This window comes from Pelobates fuscus, chromosome 4 (genome assembly GCF_036172605.1).
Source record: "Pelobates fuscus isolate aPelFus1 chromosome 4, aPelFus1.pri, whole genome shotgun sequence".
NCBI lineage: Eukaryota > Metazoa > Chordata > Amphibia > Anura > Pelobatidae > Pelobates > Pelobates fuscus.
The window spans coordinates 68,173,647-68,193,528 of NC_086320.1; the positions used below are offsets into that span (position 1 = coordinate 68,173,647).

The 19,882-nt window shown below is 36.8% G+C and overlaps 1 protein-coding gene across 1 annotated transcript in view; it reads left to right on the forward strand.

The window, feature by feature from the left end:
* CNGB3 (cyclic nucleotide gated channel subunit beta 3) overlaps positions 1-17,985 on the forward strand; it is a 201,378-nt gene extending 183,393 nt beyond the window's left edge. Inside the window, exons 16-19 of the mRNA XM_063450337.1 lie at positions 3,858-3,976; positions 5,455-5,601; positions 9,375-9,546; positions 17,286-17,985. Of these exons, the coding sequence (XP_063306407.1) occupies positions 3,858-3,976; positions 5,455-5,601; positions 9,375-9,546; positions 17,286-17,585 (738 nt within the window). The 3' untranslated portion in view covers positions 17,586-17,985. The remainder of the gene's footprint in view (positions 1-3,857; positions 3,977-5,454; positions 5,602-9,374; positions 9,547-17,285) is intronic.
* The last annotated feature ends 1,897 nt before the right edge of the window (positions 17,986-19,882 follow it).

Sequence of the window (19,882 nt, forward strand, 5' to 3'; positions counted from 1 at the left end):
CAGTGCTGCTTTAAAAGTCACAACTATATCCAATGGTGTATTGTTACAATGAAGTGGAAATTATGGTTTTAATATAGACTTAATCAGAGGTCAGCTACCTTTAGCATACATACCTTGAATAGAACATAAACCTTCCAAACCCAAACAGTAAGGGGAGATCTGAGGATCTCCGATAACTCAAAAAAATATTAAAAGAATTTCACATTGGCCCTGTGTTATGACACTTTAAATTTAGCTCAAATTAATCAATTTCTCTGGATCATCTTTAAAGGAACACAATAGCGTTAGAGTTAACGTACCTTGCATCCCATACTATGCTGCTATATCCATGGCTGGTCAGATATGACAGTGACTAGAGGCAGGTTTGCGCTGCAATAAAAACATTTACGTTACGGCAGAACCTGGTGGGGGTAGACATGTCACCCATACAACTTAATTGAGATGAAGTGTCCCTTTAAAATGTTTCTACACTTTGATTGGAGTCCACCTGTGGCAAATTCACGTGATTTGGAAAGGCATATTTGGAAAGGCACATTTGTATATATAATGATCAAATGTAAATGCATGGAGCAAAAACCATAGCCATGCGTTCAAAAGAACTGCCTACAAACCTTTTTTAATTTAAACAAGTTAAATTAAAATGGAGATGAGGCAAACTTGCAAAAGAAAGTGCATCACTGCAACACTTCACTGATCTGGACATTTTTTGGCAGACTGAAAAAAGCACCTAATACACTCTCATACTATGAGAAACAAGGTTCTCTGGTCTGATGAAAAGGAGATTGAACTGTTGGCGTCTGTTCAAAGCATCATGTCTGGGGGAAATCAGGCATTGTTCATCACCCGGTCAATACCTTCCCAACAGTGAAGCATGTTAGTGGTAGCATCAGGCTTTGTGGGTAATTTTCAGTGGCAGGGACTGGGAGAAGGGTCAGGGTTGAGGGAAAGCTGAATGCAGCAAAATAGAAAGATGTTCATAATGATAACCTTGTCCAGAGTGCTCAGGACCTCAGACGGGGATAAAGATTCACCCAGAACAAGGTCCCTCAGCACAAAACAATCTAAGAGAGGTATAGCCAGAGTCCAAAACTTGTCCAAACTTGAACCTAATTGAGCATCTCTGGAGATACTGTCCACTGACATCCCTGATCCAGCCTGACAGAGATTGAGAGAATCTGCAGAGATGAATGGCAGAAACTACCAAACTCCAGGTGTGACATTTGAGGCTGTAACTGCTTCCAAAGGTGCTTTGACTAACTACCGAGTGAAGAGTCTGAATACTTACATCAATGATAATTTAAATACTTATGAAGGTGGAGCGCAAAGTCAGATCTATATTCCCATATGATCCTTTAAATCGTTTCAGCTCAGATGAATATATGGAAAAAATAAATAAAGTGCATATAATAGTGAAGCACAGTTTCAAATAATTACACAATTTATTTACTAGACATAAAACACTCCTAGCACTGAAGAGGATTGATGTAATTAAATCTCAAATAGAATACTTAAAACATACTATACAAAATGATGCATCTTGTCCTGAGGAAGCTTCGGCGAAACGCGTAGACGCGTAGACGACTCCACTGAAGGCTGGAGCATCACGTCCTGAGGAAGCTTCGGCGAAACGCGTAGACGACGCAGTGACGCACGCCACGCACGCTTGTCACGTAGTGACGTAGAGACGCAAAGGGGGCGGAGCACCCGGGAAGCTCGAAAACCCTTACTGACGCCCAGGATTACCAAAGCGGTCTGCTTTCACCGCGATATCCGTGGAGGAAAGAGGAGAAGCCAGCTGCCAGCTAACACCATACCTGGGCCCAGACTATTGCAAAGCGTGTGTGAGTAGCAGCTGGGACTGCATAAAACTCACTTACTTTCATCTTGTAAGAGGCTTACAATTAATTTATCCATTGTTTATTTTGTTTATTTCTATTTTGTATAGTATGTTTTAAGTATTCTATTTGAGATTGAATTACCGTATTTTTCGCTCCATAAGACGCACCTCACCATAAGACGCACCTAGTTTTTAGAGGAAGAAACCCAGAAAAAAAATATTCTGAACAAACTGTCCCATAGTGTTTCTTACTATGGGACAGTTTGTACAGAATATTTTTTTTCTCCCCTGTCCCATAGTGTCCCCCCCTCCCATAGTCTTCTCCTCTCTCCCATAGTCTTCACTCACCCCCTCCCCATAGTCTTCACCCACCCCCTCCCCATAGACTTCATCCACCCCCTATCCATAGACTTCATCCACCCCCTCCCCATAGTCTTCATCCACCCCCTCCCCATAGTCTTCATCCACCCCCATCCCCATAGTCTTCATCCCCCCATCCCCATAGTCTTCATCCACCCCCTCCCCATAGTCTTCATCCCCCCATCCCCATAGTCTTCATCCACCCCCTCCCCATAGACTTCATCCACCCCCTCCCCATAGTCTTCATCCACCCCCTCCCCATAGTCTTCATCCCCCCATCCCCATAGTCTTCATCCACCCCCTCCCCATAGACCTTATCTCCCCCCCTCCCCATAGTCTTCATCCACCCCCTCCCCATAGACTTCATCCACCCCCTCCCCATAGACTTCATCCCCCCCCTCCCCATAGACTTCATCCCCCCCCTCCCCATAGACTTCATCCCCCCCCTCCCCATAGACTTCATCCCCCCCTCCCCATAGACTTCATCCCCCCCTCCCCATAGACTTCATCCCCCCCTCCCCATAGACTTCATCCCCCCCTCCCCATAGACTTCATCCCCCCCTCCTCATAGACTTCATCCCCCCCTCCCCATAGACTTCATCCCCCCCCATAGAATTCATCCCCCCCTCCATAGACTTCATCCCCCCTCCATAGACTTCATCCCCCCCCATAGGCTTCATCCCCCCCATAGACTTCATCCCCCCTTACTGTCCCCCTCCCCTTGTCCCATAATTACTTACCTGTCTTGTAGCGTTAGCCAGCAGCACAGGGCGCACCGCGGTAGTGGAACTTGAATTTCATGTTCCGGTTTCCGGCGGGACTGAAAGGAAGTGCGCACTCAGCTTGTGCACACTTCCTTTCAGTCCCGCCGGAAACCGGAACATGAAATTCAAGTTCCACTACCGCGGTGCGCCCTGTGCTGGCGGCCAACGCTGCAAGACAGGTAAGTAAAGCTTCATATTCGCTCCATAAGACGCACAGACATTTCCCCTCACTTTTGAGGGGAAAAAAAGTGCGTCTTATGGAGCGAAAAATACGGTACATCAATCCTCTTCAGTGCTAGGAGTGTTTTATGTCTAGTAAATAAATTGTGTAATTATTTGAAACTGTGCTTCACTATTATATGCACTTTATTTATTTTTTCCATATATTCATCTGAGCTGAAACGATTTAAAGGATCATATGGGAATATAGATCTGACTTTGCGCTCCACCTTCATAAGTATTTTTGTTTGTGTGTTGGTGTGGGTTTTGGGTACACACAGGTGTGTAGCAGCTTTTGGAATTTAAATTGTACATTGGGAGTACACATTTATTGAGGTATATTAGGAACTTTGTATATATTTTCCTCTTTTCCTCATTTGGTGGTCAGAGAGCCATATATTTTAGCGCTTTTATATTTGAATTGTATTAATGTGATAATTTACTTGTTTCTGTTTAATATATTTGCAATGGTGTCAAAAAACTGTTTGTTTGTTTGTTTGTTTTTTGCTTTGGGATATTCAGTGCCAATTGAATGAAAATTAATGTAAACAATTGAGGCATAAGGCTAAAAAATGGCCAAATTAGAAAAAATTAAGGAGTCTGAATACATTCCGAATGCACTGTATGTATTATATGTATCCTTGCTAAGTTATATATTTTCTGAATTCTACATTTAGGGAGAAATAGGAAGAGAAATGTTTATCATAAAACAAGGAGCAGTACAAGTCCTAGGTGGGCCGGATGATCGGACGGTGCTGGTTACACTGAAGGCTGGAGCTGTGTTTGGAGAAATTAGGTTTGAAATTCTGCTAAAAGTGTATATAATTCAGATCCAAGCTGGGTCTTCGCAGAGAGCAATTACAATCTTAGTCATGTTAACCTGTATTCCTAATCCTCAGTATGATTGATAACATACAAATTATTTAGATGAGTACATTTTCACCAGAGACAGATACCATTTCTTTGCTCAATTTTACATTATTAATTTTTTTTATAAAGCGCCAACAAGTTCCGTAGCACTGTACAATGGGTGAACTGACAGACGCGTATTTGAAACCAGACAAAATGGATGCACAGGAGCAGAGGGGATGAGGGTCCTGCTTCATGAGCTCACATGCTAGAGGTAGTGGGGTATAGTTACACAACAAGTAAAGATAGGGTAGAAAAGTTTAGTATAACATTTTCCCATACAACTCTGTTTCCTAGCTGCATCTGTTCAGGAAATGAGCCTCGGACCAATCAAGATGCAGTGACAAATTTAAATATTGAATGTTACACCATCTTTTGCGTGCATGTGACGTAATGAGCAGAATAAGCTAAACTGAATTTAACTTACAGATAGACAGATAATTTTAAAGAGTCAAATGTAAAAATTAGGGAAATGTATGAGATTTCAGAGCGTTATTGAAATGCTTAGGTTCCTTCATCATTGTAAGTATAAAATGAAGATTAAAAAATGTGTAGATTGTTGGTTGTTACAAATAATGTAAAAACCTTTATCCTGTGATCTAATCTAAAGATCTAATCTATTATTCAACCCACAATTCACTAACAGTGTGTATTCACATTTTTTGTGTCAAAATATATTACAATACATATCACACACCTCATCCTTTAGTCAAGTGCTGATACTCTCCTAGATGAAAAACTAAGTTCTCGGTGAGTCACATAGATGGACTGCCAACTACATCAATCCCTTCCAACTACTGCATTGTACATTGAGAATGCCCATCTCAATGTGAGTAGGACCTCAAAACAGCCTGAATGGAGAAGAGAAGGTGGAGAAACCCATGGCAAACAATAGCCAGGCAACATTATCTACTATTACACCTTGTTACACCTATATACAGTCATGCTGTGCCCCAATCTGCAGGTATTTTGAGAATGTGAATTCCCCAAAATAAGATCAAAATCTTTAATAATTCTGATGGGGTTCATATACTTATTAGCTTAGCAATTAAGCAAACATGCCTCAGTATCAACAGCCATCTAAAGTTTTAATTGATATTTTGCATTAAATGGCTAACATAAAAAAAAGAGAGTCCCTTATTATGATATCTTTATGTTTTTATTGCAACACATGCCAATGGTTATATTTATACATAGTGTGGTGAACGAATAGGATGTTGATTGTAAAATTTGCTATGTGTTAGCTAAAGTAGAGGAACAAAGCCAGCATACAGAATATTGATTGATGGTTTTAATAGCAAAATTACTGTCAGCTGTTATATTTATGTTTTTTTTTATAACCCTAGAACATAATTATTTTTGCAGTCTCCTAGCTGTTGGAGGTGGAAATAGGCGCACTGCTAATGTGGTGGCACATGGGTTTGCTAATCTCTTTATATTGGACAAAAAGAATCTTAGTGAAATTTTGGTCCACTATCCGGATTCCAAGAAACTTCTCACCAAGAAAGCTAAGTACGTGTTGTGTTTATCATTCTTTTTAAACATTAAAAATGACATACCCCCCACTAATGATGTGATTTACCTAATATGGCTTTTGAGGGATCATTATGGCCTTCACATTTAACTCAAATAAGTTAAAGCTGTGTCTATAAACACATTGTGAGTGACAGACTAGACATAAAGCAAGTGTGTCTACTGAACGCCTAGAAACAAGCATAAAATATTGTGTGCTCTTTACTAAATTGTACAATTCTGTCTGTTTAGCCTACAATCTAAGTAATTTGTCAACTTAATTGTCTGTCACTGTTGAGAGAAGAGAACCAAAGGTTTTACTTTAGTTTTTTTTTTACTTAAGGTTTTAATTAGTTGAGTACCTTATTTTAATCTTGCATACACACAACATGTACATATTTGAAGATTAATATATACAATATAAGCGCAAATATAAACTATAAACACAATCAATTATTAATTCATTGATAATTAACCAAGAAGATTTGTTCATAAGAATTACAGTTAATTTACACATATCTTATAAAAGGTCCTACAGCTCCCCTCCCTTTCCCCTCACCCACCCTCCCTCCCACCCCCTAAAACAAATAAATCACTCAGCATTGTAATTCTACTAAAAATAATTTGTGAATAATTTTGAGAATTTTTTTTTTTTAATTCTCAAACCAATACTTTTATTTTGTCATAATAACTAACTTTATAACATCATATGTCAGGTTAGCAAAATCCAGATTGGAACGAACTAAGCACAATGCTTTAAATTATTTCCAGAAAAAAACGCATCACATGTTCCTATCTCGAAGGTCTTATTCTGTTTTCAGACTAATTTAGCTTTCAGACCAATTGGGGCTTAAAAGGTTTGACCTGTAGAGCATTGGTTTTCATACCAGGCATAAAGGTCTATCATCTCCAGGATTTAGGGTTTACCCAATTGCGGTAAAATGATAGAAAGTTATTGATCCTCAAGAACTGATCTGAGAAACTGATAAGTGCAATAATAACCAATCATTTGGAACATTCAGCGTGATATGACCCTCACATTTGACAATATTAACCTATTGAGTTTCCAGAGTTTAATCAATATTTTCTTCAAGTATGTGCTCCACAAACGGCATCTTACAGCATTTTTGACGCATTAAAGACTAAGGGATTGGTAGAACTGGAGTCAAGTCATAAGACACTTTCAAAATGCTGGAAAAGCCAATTAAAACAAAAGTCAAGCCATCGGACAGTATCAATATTCTAAAACGGGAGGAAAGTCTTTTGATTTCATATCATTTTGGAAATGCCTGGTGGCTTGAATACATTTGCCAAATGTATGTATATGTACTCACTAGTTAAATGCTAAATTTATTTATCAAAGAATAAATTTATCATACAGGACATTAAACCATGTTTTTAATTTTTAATTTTTTTATTAGAAAAATAGATAATGACGAATACTTTTCCTACCTTTAAGCACTACTAATAACGTATTACTCAAATATCCATTTCAAAAAAATATATTTAAAAATTTGTACTCGATGGTCATGTTGGTAGTCCTCATCTTAAAAACGTATCTTAAAGGAGATTTCCAAGCATCGTAATCAGATCAATCGCAAAGATAATTGTCCTTTTCTCCCCTAACATCTCTAAATCAGAGAAGCAGAAGTCAAAGGTATTTGAAAACACGTTTTACCTGTACAGGCAGCTGGCTGCTGCTATATACTGATAACTTATTGGAATATAAACCAAAATATGCATAATCCAGAATCACTCATAAAATAGATACTGTTAAGGTCTGGCAAAGTCTTTTATTAAAGGAAAAAATGAGATCAATTTGAATTGTAATATTGATCCCCTTGCTAAAGAGCATGTGGAAGATAATGTAATTAAATTTCAAAGAAAGCTGTAAATCTGTTTTTTAGTTGATTGGATTTCTGTCAGAAGTCAGACACATTACGTTTGTAAGTTCTTGGGATCATTAGTAGAATAGTGAACACATTTTACATTTTCCAAAATAATTGTGCAATTGTATTCACCTTAGGGACAATATCTGAGCAAATGCAGGTGCCAGTGAGGACTATTTCATTCTAAGATTCTGAACAAAAAACATAATAAAGAGGTATCGATTATATATTTCATTACAATCACTGCAAGAAGGACAGTGGAATATTTCCATGATATAAAGCTACATGATGTTTTCATGATATAAAAAAAAACTGAAATTATGAAAATTATGAAATTATGAGAATAGGCAAAAGCTCAGAAAACTATGTAGCTTGCCCATCAGTTAGAGAGCGTATGTCCAAAAAATGTTTTTGCTCCATCGTACCATTACAGAGAGCACTTATACCATTTGCAACAGACTGATCCCACCCATAGCGGAAGTTCTGAGCCAAAACACCGGCAAGTTCCCCCTGCACAAAGAGATATCACAACCCCCTGACGATCATTTTGATAGCTTGTAAAAAAGAAAAAAGGCTACATTGTTTTAATATTACAATGTTATTACTGGAGCACTCTAAGTACCATAACCACTGCAGCTTATTTTAGTGGTTAAAATACTATTTATTTATGGGAACCACCCTCTGGTATATTGTCAAACTTTTTGGGAGCTGTTTGACAAATACTAGGGTACCATAGCTCCCATCTCTTCAGCACTACTGCTAATGTGAAAGTTACAATTCTGCATTATCAGTGGTCAAGCTGTCCTACCTTGTCTTCAATAATCATCTAAAAGTACTACGATGGCTGAGCCCACTGCTTTCAGCATATCCCTGCTCTCCATGTGGGGCAGAATTCCACTTAATAATGCTGATGTGCTGATTCTGAGTCAAAGCAACTACACAGGTGGTGAGCTCTTGGTGCAGGGGAGACACCCATTTCTTTCTTTATAACACTCTGAAGAGCCTTAATAAAAAAAAATGGGTTTACATAGACTCATAGCACTATAACCACTGCAATGATAGGTAGTGATTATGATGCACAGGGGGAGAATGGGGAGGGTTGATTCATCAAAGTTCTCTGTCTTGTTCCTAAAAAATGGGGCTAGAAATAGTACTTGACATAGGTATGGGATCCAAGTGCAAAAAGTAGCCTTTATAATGGACAAAGGCACTTTTTTTGAGTCAAAATGTTGTTGTGTTCTGTCTAATAGATTTGTCCTTGGATCTCACACCTGTGCCCAGTCCTATTTCTTGTTTCTAGTATTAGGAGTGTGGTCATGTCTGGGCCGGAGGCACTGTCTTTACCTTTGTGTACCTACCCATATCTCACTCTTCATCTTTCCTAAAAAAGTTTTCTAAAGTATTAAAAGTGGGGCAATCAGCAGTAGAACCTGCAGGAATATTCTGTTGGTGACTCTTTTCGCTACATTTTTGCACCACTTTTTAGAACAGAATAGTTTGATAAATCTTCCTCAGAGTGTTCCTTTTAATAAAGCTTTTTTGATTTTCTGATTACTTTCTGATTACTATCCGTGATTAGGCCAGTCCTAATAATGTCTGGCAGCATATTCAATGTGGGTAATGTTAAGTCAGGGTTATGTCTCATGACTCATGCTTTGTTAACCTCTAACTATATCTTATGATTTAATACGGCACTATTCTGTTCTATCGTTTCATTAATCTATTTGTAGCGTTGTGGGCTACACTTTTCACTACGCCAGTCATTTTATATTGTACATTTGTATTTTTATAGTGCCAATACACCTTGATATATTTGGATATCTTATGATTTACAATTATAACATATTGTGTGACAGCAATAATCAGAATTTTTCATGCCTGCAGGAAGTTAATGAAGGGAAAACAAACACAGCCCGCAGTGGTAAGGAAAGGCTTTGCTCACCTGATACCTCCAAAGCAAGACACCCCACGGCTCTTCCAAACCATAATGGCTGCAGCAAGTATGAGACCCGGCTTGAATTTATTACAGAGAGTGAAGAAAGAACAACTGTCAAAGGTAAGTGTACATTTCTACCAAAATTAGTAGAACCATCATCACTTTTCATCAAACAAACAAATATATCTATAAATGGCAGAGGATCTTTACACAAAAACGGCTTGATTAAGTTAAAGTTGTTTTGATGCCTCTAGTCTCCCTTTAAGAAAAGCTTGTTTCTTAATTTTTGTCTTTTCACTGTTGAGTAGATAGCTCCCTAATTTGTAACCCTTACATGGGGCTGTCGGTATATGGGATACCAAATAATGGCACTGTTTAAATTCAATTAGAGCTATTGATGGATTGATGGATTGAATGATTGATTGACATATGCCTGCTTCTATGTGCGCGTGCATACTTGTTGTTACCATAACATTGTAGATACAGAACCATCGCTAACAAGCAGTCATTCTAGTTCATACAGAGTAACTATAAAATAGCAATACAAATAATAAACAGAATGCTTTGCAAAACTAAGATTTGTAGCTTAAGAAAGCTTTAGTAACTTGTATTTGAGAGGTCAAGGTGATGAAACTCATGCAGAAGGTCGCAGAAGAAAGGTATATATAAAATGGAAATTGTAATTCTGCTGTCAGTGACACATTTCTACAGAAAGGTCGATAGATACATCACTAGGCAAAGATGATGGATAACCATTCACAAGAATAGCAGTAGAAAAGATAGATTGCATAAGCAGAGGAATTATAATGTGGTGAACATTTAAAGGTGAGTAAACAATGTACAATGGAAGCCTGAAGTAGAATTACTTTGAAGACAGATGCACAGTACGATTAGAAGCCTTGCTGTCCCTTTTATCAGTGGACTGCAATCTATTAATTATCACATATCTATACGTCTCTGCCAGTGTTCCACCAGTTCTTTCAAGATTGTTCAGATGCATAATCTGTGATATACACGAATATATATTGTGGACAATAACCAAACATTAACAGAGGGAAAAGTGATGTTTATTCAAGAACACGTGGCATTGTCTCAGTGCTTACCTGCAACTTTTAGTCGAGGAATGAAATATTGGAGTTTATGTTTGATAAAATGTTTCATGTTTACATAGACCTGCAAAATGGTGTGTTTTTTTGGATATCATTTATATATATAGAAGACAGAAGAGGAGAAATGACACAATGTTTAATGTCGTAATTTGCAACGTGTGCCCTTGTTGTACTTAGACTTAACTGGATTGCGGTGCCTTTTTCCTAATCTTTAATATAAATGTAAAATAAATCAGAAAATCTCACAAAAGAGATTTGTGCCCCAGCCCTGCCCCATCTCTTTGTATTGTCTCATCTATTGAAGGATTTGAGGGGTCTCCTTTGTTTGGGTTGCTGCCTATCTACATATTGTTTGTTAATTAGCAGAGATTTCCTTTTGTTTTCTGAATGTTTACATTGCTGCCTACAAACACCTCTAGAGACAGTCACTGAGGCGGCCAATAGAGTTGTTTTCTCTGAATTGACGCGCTGAACGTTCCCCATAGAGATGCACTGATGAAATAGCCTTCTAATGCTCTCCTACAGGAAAGCATTGGATTGGCTGAGATCATTAAATTTGATCATCTCAGCCATGGAGGCAAAGCCAGACAGAGCTAGCTGCTATGAGATCGGTGCAGTGTGGAGAAAAATATGAGTTTAAAACATTTTTACTGCAAAGAGAGGGGACCAAAGATCTAAATTGTTAGATTAACACCATAGTGTCAGGAATACATGTTTGTGTTCCTGACAAAAAACTGTTCCTTATGTGATCTGTTTGGTTCTGTATTGGATGTCTGTTTTGCTTCTTTTGAATACTTGACATCATAGCAGTCATGGCCTTCTCCGTCAGAATGCTTCCTGTGTATTGAGCATCATATTACAGTAAATAAATCAGTGTTAACCCCAATGCACAAATTACTTTAATTTTTTTACAGGAAACTCTTAAAACATTTGGTGATGTATATGTCTTGCAATAGAAGTGTTTCTTTTTTTCTTTTTCTTTTTTCTATCACGTTCTCATTTTTACTGCTAGCTCGACCGTTTCTTTAGAAATTGTTTCTTTACCTGGAGGCTGAACACGCACTGTATTTCTAATATTTCCTAGCAGACGTTATCTGACACGGCCCATCCATTACTTTCCCCGGGCATTGCTTGAATGTAAGGAACACACCGGAATGTAAAATGTCTGGTAAAACGTTACTAAAAAGAAATACAAATGACATATATGTACCCTGACCAAATTAGCCTGATATATAATAGAATCCTTCAGAAGGTGACGCGTTTAAAAACATAGAGTGAGATATCTGCACTTTCATTGCCACGGTAAACACAGAATCAAATCACGCAGTTGTTCATCAAACATTTCTAAACCTGATTCTTCTATAAATAAAACCCCTATTTGCCCTTAGCATAACGATTTAGAAGTGCTGCGTGGTTTTATAATTAGACTTACTCTCCGGTTGCTGGGATATCTGTTGGTCGCACGCACCACCGTAGGTGTTGGTGATCTAATAGTTTGTGTAAAAATTTGATTTATAACATTAAAGGGAAAATGTCTCTTCTCTGGGTTTTATAATTTTATATTTTCTTTTCGCCTATATTTAACAAATAAATATGATATGAAAAGAAAACTTAAATGCAGAAATCCACACCTCTTTATCTGGCAACTATCTATAAAAAACTGAGCTTAACTTTTGATTTACTTGTTAATCTACAAGCTCAGTCAGTCGATATCGCAAATTTAACAAAATGGCGTTTTTGCAGGTTTTTTGACTACAGTGCGGGTTAAATATTACACAAAGCCAATTGTATTGAAGGCGCAAATAGGTGACAGTTGTGTCGCTAACCTTTAATTTTATATATGGACAATGCTGTGTGTGTCTTTCTTTAAGATACCTCAAAATTTACATTTCAGATATTTTGCCCATGTGCATTTGTTGGGTTATTGATTTTGCTAAGTTATATTGTAGCTACAGTGCTTATATATAATTTAATAGGTGTATTTGAATCATCAGTTACAGTTACTTGCATGTGTTATCATGTGCTTGTTTGTGATGTTTCCTCTGCCCATTCTCCTCTTGTGCTTGTTTTATTTGATATACACCAATAACCTGCACTATATTTTATTGTTTGTCTTTTAGTCCACTGTATCTTGCTAAGAAGGATTTGATAATACATTTTTTGTGCACAATTTTATGTTTGTTTAAAATGAGACAAATGATTACATATTTTGAAAGAACAATAGGTTGATGAGGTTGATGACATATGAAAAACACATTGCTGCATTCTTAACAAGGTTTTTGGGTAACCCTTTAAGTTTTTGTTTAAAAATACATAGGGATTAAGGAGAGAAAGCGCAGGTAACTTGTTTTTCGTTGTTTTTTTACTATATATTGGGGCTGATGTGTACTGTAGTCATTTGCAGCCGTCCAGTGATGGGAGTGAGCGCAGAACTTATCTTTCTGCATTTGTATCCATATTTTGTATCACTCAGCCTTGTTACAATGCAGCCGCCCATCCCATGTGTTCCCTATTAAGGGTTAATATTATATAGGGCTGTATATAAAAAATACCCCTTTCTGTCTCATTAGAGATTTTTGCCAGAAGCTCAAGGAAGCAAGGTGAATGGTTAGAGTTAGGACCCACCTAGGAGGTCTGCCTTGATGTTGGCAAGTGGGCTCATCCTCTCATGGCCATTGGAGGTAACTAAAAAAACTCCATTGGGGTGGTTGAGGGGTGAACAGAGTCGGGGGGGGGGGGATATCACAATGCAGGGAGTCAGAGAGGGATGAAGAGGAATGTATGAGCAAGGGAGGGTGGGGACATACACACTCCCTGCACTGACTACGAAGTTAGAAGCTTATTATGTCTGTCGCCAGTGTGTACTGACAACAGACAATTTTTGCATAGTGTTAAACTGACACTTCAAACCCCTTAAAGCACTGTTGCTTGCTGAAAAGCTTTATGTGTGAAGAGTGTGTCCTATATTTTTCATTTTGCCAGAAGTGCAGATTTCAATAGAAATTGACATTCTTATGAATTAACCTGGTTACACCCCTTGTCTTTTAATTAGACAATCAGTCCTTTTACTTCCTGGTTTGGTTAGCTCAGTGGAGCTAAAGTCGAGAGGCAACAATTTCTCAGAGCACCTGCCTTGCAAAGACTTCTCATTGAACTGCATTGGGAAGCCTGTGATTGGGCAGCCACAGGGGTTAGAAGGGGCTCACTTGCAATGGCTGCAGACAATAGGTATGCAGCTTTTGCATGCTATTTTTATATATACCACAATGGAAAAAAAGTTATAATTAATTGTATGCAAGTTTTCAGTTGCAGTATATTTAATAAACTGTGATTTTTATTTAGTTTGTATGTTTAGTGGAGTGTCCTTTTAATTAACTAAATTACAAAATGAGGGCCTCCTAATTTGCAGATCCTCTTTCTGAGGGTTCTGCCTGTAGTTGCAGTCAGATTACCTAAACTGTGCAGTTTTTCAGACCTGATATCTGAGGTTATTTTGAAATGTAATATTTCAATGCATTATAATGCATTCAAGTTAAAAGAAAAAAAAAAGACTTTATTCACTAAATTCTTGTGTAGTATATTGTAGTCCAAACGGTTAAGCAAAAGCAATTTGGAAAAATACTCCACAGACTGGCTATTTTGCCTAAATATAACAAATAATTACAATGTATGTATATATATATATATATATATATATAATTTTATTTTTTTTAATTATTTTTTTATTATTATTACTTTTTTTTTTTTTTTTTTTAATAAACCATTCCATTAAATAATGTTTGTGTCCCATTCCATTTCACTGCACTTTAGAACATGTTTATGTCTTAGGACTAAACTAATATTTTCAATAATTTAATGATTAGATCTAAAGAGGAATTGTTAAGCAAACATTATTGCATAAACCAGTATGTTCTGTTACCGTTTACATAAGGTGTTTACTAAACTGATCAAAGATTAAAGTAATGTATCTGGAAATGTAATTTAACTTGTTAATCTCACAAAGTCAAAATATACATAACTGAGGAATTTTTCCATTTCAGATATTCTAAACTATAGCTATAGCTTTACCCATTTCTTTATTTGTCATTTATATTTGCATTTCTTGACATATTTTCATGCAGTGTTGTAGATTTACTTTCTTTAAGAAACAAATGTTTTTTTTTTATAGAAAATAAAGGGTTGAGTCCAATCAACATTAGGTCCAATACCAGACACTGGTGCATTATCCTTCAATGTCATGATAATGTAAAGGAAAATCATTATGTGGCTTATCAATTTAATTGTTAAATCTTCAATTTTATTTGGTCTACTAAAAAAAAAAAAAAAAAAAACTTTGCTTCCAATGAAAAACATATATACCTAAAGAGAACAATAGCTAAAATAATAATTATCTGGTCAGGGCTATTATTCCATCTTAAGGAGAATAGTCAACATTTTTTAATGGAAGTAATCAGTCTAAAAAGATAAGAATACATTCCCTGTTCAAGAAAGCTGTTTGAGATAATAAGGAACAACAGCTGCACTCCTGACAAGCTCCGCATACGAACCAAGCTAGTGTTGGGTGCATTACATATCCAATTTGATTTCTCTCTTTCCCTATCACTATCATTGGAGTAATCTGCTGCTCAAATATGTAGGTGTGAGGAGATCAGACCATTTTTTCCAGATATTGGGAATATTAGGGAACTATCAATTTCTCTTTCTCTATCTATTGTGGGATAGGTGGTCATTCTTGTTCTTGGGTAGAAAATTGGCTTAAGGATAGAGTACAACGAGTTGTAATTAATGGTACATTTTCAGGCTGGACTAAAGTGGTAAGTGGTGTCCCTCAGGGTTCTGTTTTGGGACCGCTTCTATTTAACATATTTATAAATGATCTTGAAACAGGCACTGAAAGCCATGTATCAGTGTTTGCAGATGACACAAAACTTTGTAAAGTAATAAAATGTGAGCAGGATATTGCTTTGCTGCAGAGGGATTTGGATAGATTAGGGGCCTGTGCACTAAAATGGCAGATGCAATTTAACGTAGAGAAATAAAAAGTTATGCACTTCGGGGTTAAGCATGTGCAAGCAACTTACACACTAAAACGTAGTGAATTAGAGATAATCACACACGAGAAGGATTTGGGAATTGTTATAGACAACAAATTAGGCAGCAATATGCAATGTCAATCTGCAGTTGCTAAGACCAGTAAGGTTTTGTCATGTATAAGTAGGGGCATAAATTCTCGGGATGAAAATATAATTTTGCCTCTTTATAAATCGCTGGTAAGACCACACCTTGAATATGCTGTGCAATTTTGGGCACCTGTTCTAAAGAAAGATATCATGGCACTAGAAAAAGTCCAGAGACGAGCTACAAAATTGATAAAAGGAATGGAGCATTTTAGTTATGAAGAAAGGTTAAAAAAATGAAATCTGTTTAGTTTGGAAAAACGGCGCCTGAGAGGGGATATGATAACTTTATACAAATATATTCGGGGCCAGTACAAACCTTTATCTGGAAATCTATTCATAAACAGGTCACGAGGTCACATATTTAGGCTGGAAGAAAGGAGATTTCATCTAAGGCAAAGAAAAGTTTTTTTTTTTACAGTAAGAGCAATAAGGATATGGAATTCTCTACCTGAAGAGGTGGTTTTGTCAGAGTCACTACAGATGTTTAAACTGCAATTGGATAAATACTTACAAAAACATAACATACAGGGATATAATTTCTAATTAGTGGGCTAATAGCTGCTTGATCCAATGAGACATCTGACTGCTATTTTGGGGTCAAGAAGGAATTTTTTCCTAGTTTGTGGCAAAATTGGAAGCGCTTCAGACTAGGTTTTTTGCCTTCTTTTGGATCAACAGCAAAAACATATGCGAGGAAGGCTGAACTTGATGGACACAAGTCTCTTTTCAGCTATGTAACTATGTAAACTATGTAAATAGTGCAGTGTAAACCCTCTGGTGGTGACATTATGGAATGTTATTCCAAATATTATAAGTGGTCTTTTGAACGTGGGAGCTGACATTTTGTATAATTATGCACATCTCATGCCCCCATAGGAATGGTTAGGTTAATTGTTGTTGTTCCTTGAATGCAGATTAGTGGTTGATGATAGTTGAGAAGTTTATGAAAGATTGGGAGACATATATTTTGGGGGATTTTTTAATTTGGTCCAATTGGGACCTATTCCAGTCCCTTCTATTGAGGGCTAAGCCATTTGATCTAGTGGTGATTGAACTCCACACTTACTTTCTTTAGCTCTGATTTTTAATTTTTCCTCTTCTTTGTACGTAATACATAATTATTCTTCCATTAAAAACTTGGACTAGTCTCCTTAAGATGTAACGATAACTCTGACCAGCAGAATCAACCAATGTTTTAACTATTCTTCTCTTTGAGGATATGTTTTTCATTGCAAGCTTCTATTGTATTTTATTTTTTTAAAGGGACTAAATATAAGTTTTACCAGTTAACGAAATAAGCCACATATAATTTTTTTTCCTTTACAATATCAAGAAATGTTTTTGACTTTGATGTAACGGACAGAATGGACATGTTCTTCAAATGCCAATTCATTAACCAGACACTGGCACAATTTGTACATCTAGTGTAATGTACTGTAGCTGGACGGCTAAACAAACTGCAAAACAGTTTTACACAAACAGAGAACATCGCGAACACATATTTTATTTTGCTGTCAGGTTGTATATGGATATTTCTAGTGATAAAATTAATGTTTGTTTCTGCTTCCAGGCTGGAAAGTTAGAGCTTCACAAGTTTTTGCCATTGAAGAATGAAATTTCCCCGTCTCAGCTTGTAGGGCAAAAGGAGAATATTAATAAGGAAGAACAAGATGCAGATTCCAAAATCAAACCCACTGCAGGAGAGGGAAAGAAACCAGACGATGTCAAGCCAGTACCCGGACCTTCATCTACAACAGACACGCATAAAGACACTGAGAACAAGTCTTATATTATAACCATGTCTCCATCAGCAAGAGCTGGAGAAGGAGAGGTCCTCACAGTGGAAATTAGAAAAAGTGGAAAAAAATAGAGATATTTTCAATCCTCACTGGTCAAAAAAAATATATATATTAAAAGAAAGATCACCGTCAGCATTAGCTAAACACTTCCTCCCTTTGAAGGGTCACTCTGTGCACTATAACAACCGTGCATTTTTGAAAACTTCATGGTCATAGAACAGGCTACAGGCACTTAGCTCTGTACAGTGATTAGAACTGCAATTTATAAACAATGTGGCTTAAGGTTTAACACAGACTTTCAGAGCTGTCAATCAGGCAGCCTTGAACAAGATTTCCAGGTTGCCTGTATTCATGTTGTCGAAGTTATGCATGCGGGGTACCTGCATGCTGCAGACAACTTGTCAAGAACTTAACATAATCCAGTTCACTAAACAGCAATCAGGGCTATGTGAGATCTGATAGCAGCAACAGAACGGCTACTCCAAATAAAATAAAAATAAAAAAAAGTAGTAAATTAAAAATGTAAAAATTAAAAAATAAAAAATAATTGAAAAATGGGTAAGTTCCAATAAATATCAGGAGGTAAGATGGATATAGTCACTAATTCCGCTGTGGGGGTATCTTTTCTTGTTGTAGTAGTTCACACCGTCTCGTGATATGGAAGACACAAGAAGAGAGGACCAATCGTGCGGAGTGTATACAATTAATGTAACAATAGTATAAATGTATATTTTACACTCACATTTAGATGAGCTATGGCCAGCTCAGGGTTTGTAAGCATACAGCGGAATAATCCCAGCTTACAGGATATGTTGGTGCTTGTTCTCCAGGGGGTTTGTCCAGTTCTCAGGAGAAGGAGATAAAAACAGCAAATAGTGCTCTCTGATGATATTATGAAGTAGTAAATAAAATAAAATAAAATATAGTCACAAGTAAAGTGCAGGTCACACTGCACTTTAGAAATAGCGTTGGTAGTATAATCCCTACCTCAGGATAAGTAGTATAAAATGCCAGGAAAAAAATAAAAGTAGTAATAGTAATAGTGTGTAAAACGATAGTGTTACAGATATAGAACCAAAAATCATTTATTTTATAAATAACACAATATAAATAACCATTAACGCGTTTCACCACTGGGGCTTTATCAAAATGGAATAACATATAACCTGGCACATAAAGAGTATATATAGCCTATATATATATACTCTTTATGTGCCAGGTTATATGTTATTCCATGTTATTCCATGTTTATGTGGACATTTTGATAAAGCCCCAGTGGTGAAACGCGTTCATGGTTATTTATATTGTGTTATTTATAAAATAAATGATTTTTGGTTTATATATCTGTACCACTATAATTTTACACACTATTACTATTACTACTTTTATTTTTTTCCTCGCATTTTATACTACTTATCCTGAGGTGGGGATTATACCACCAACGCTATTTCTAAAGTGCAGTGTGACCTGCACTTTACTTGTGACTATATTTTATTTTATTTTATTTACTACTTCATAATATCATCAGAGAGCACTATTTGCTGTTTTTATCTCCTTCTCCTGAGAATTGGACAAACCCCCTGGAGAACAAGCACCAACATTTCCTGTAAGCTGGGATTATTCCGCTGTATGCTTACAAACACTGAGCTGGCCATAGCTCATCTAAATGTGAGTGTAACATATATATTTATACTATTGTTACATTAATTGTATACACTCCGCACGATTGGTCCTCTCTTCTTGTGTCTTCCATATCACGAGACGGTGTGAACTACTACAACAAGAGAAGATCCCCCCACAGCGGAATTAGTGACTATACCCATCTTACCTCTTGATATTTATTGGAACTTACCCATTTTTCACTTATTTTTAATTTTTTAATTTACAACTTTTTTATTTATTTATTTATTTTTTTTATTATTTTTTTTATTTTTTTTTGGCGCAACCTTTTTCTTTACTGTATATTTCTCATTTAGAGGGTCAGAGGGTTACCCTCTATAAGGTCGCTGCCTATCCACTATATTATTAGCGCTAACCTACCCTTTTTTATTTGTACAGAACGGCTACTGTTAATTTACAGAGCAGCTTCCCTCATCCTATATCACGAATTGTTGCAAGCTTACTGTAAATGCATTTTCCAGTTTAAAATCCATGGCAACATAATTTCACAACCGTGTTTTTTTGTTTGTGTTTTGGGTGTAGTGGGATGAGGAGTAGGAGTCTAGAGTCTGGAGCCAGTAACCTAGAGTTTCTGATATGGAGTGGACATATTCATACTAATATTACAATTCGTATTCTAATCTTATAGACCCTACTCATATTAATATTCAGGGGTCAAGTCCTGGGGAACAAAGTGTGGGAACTCACC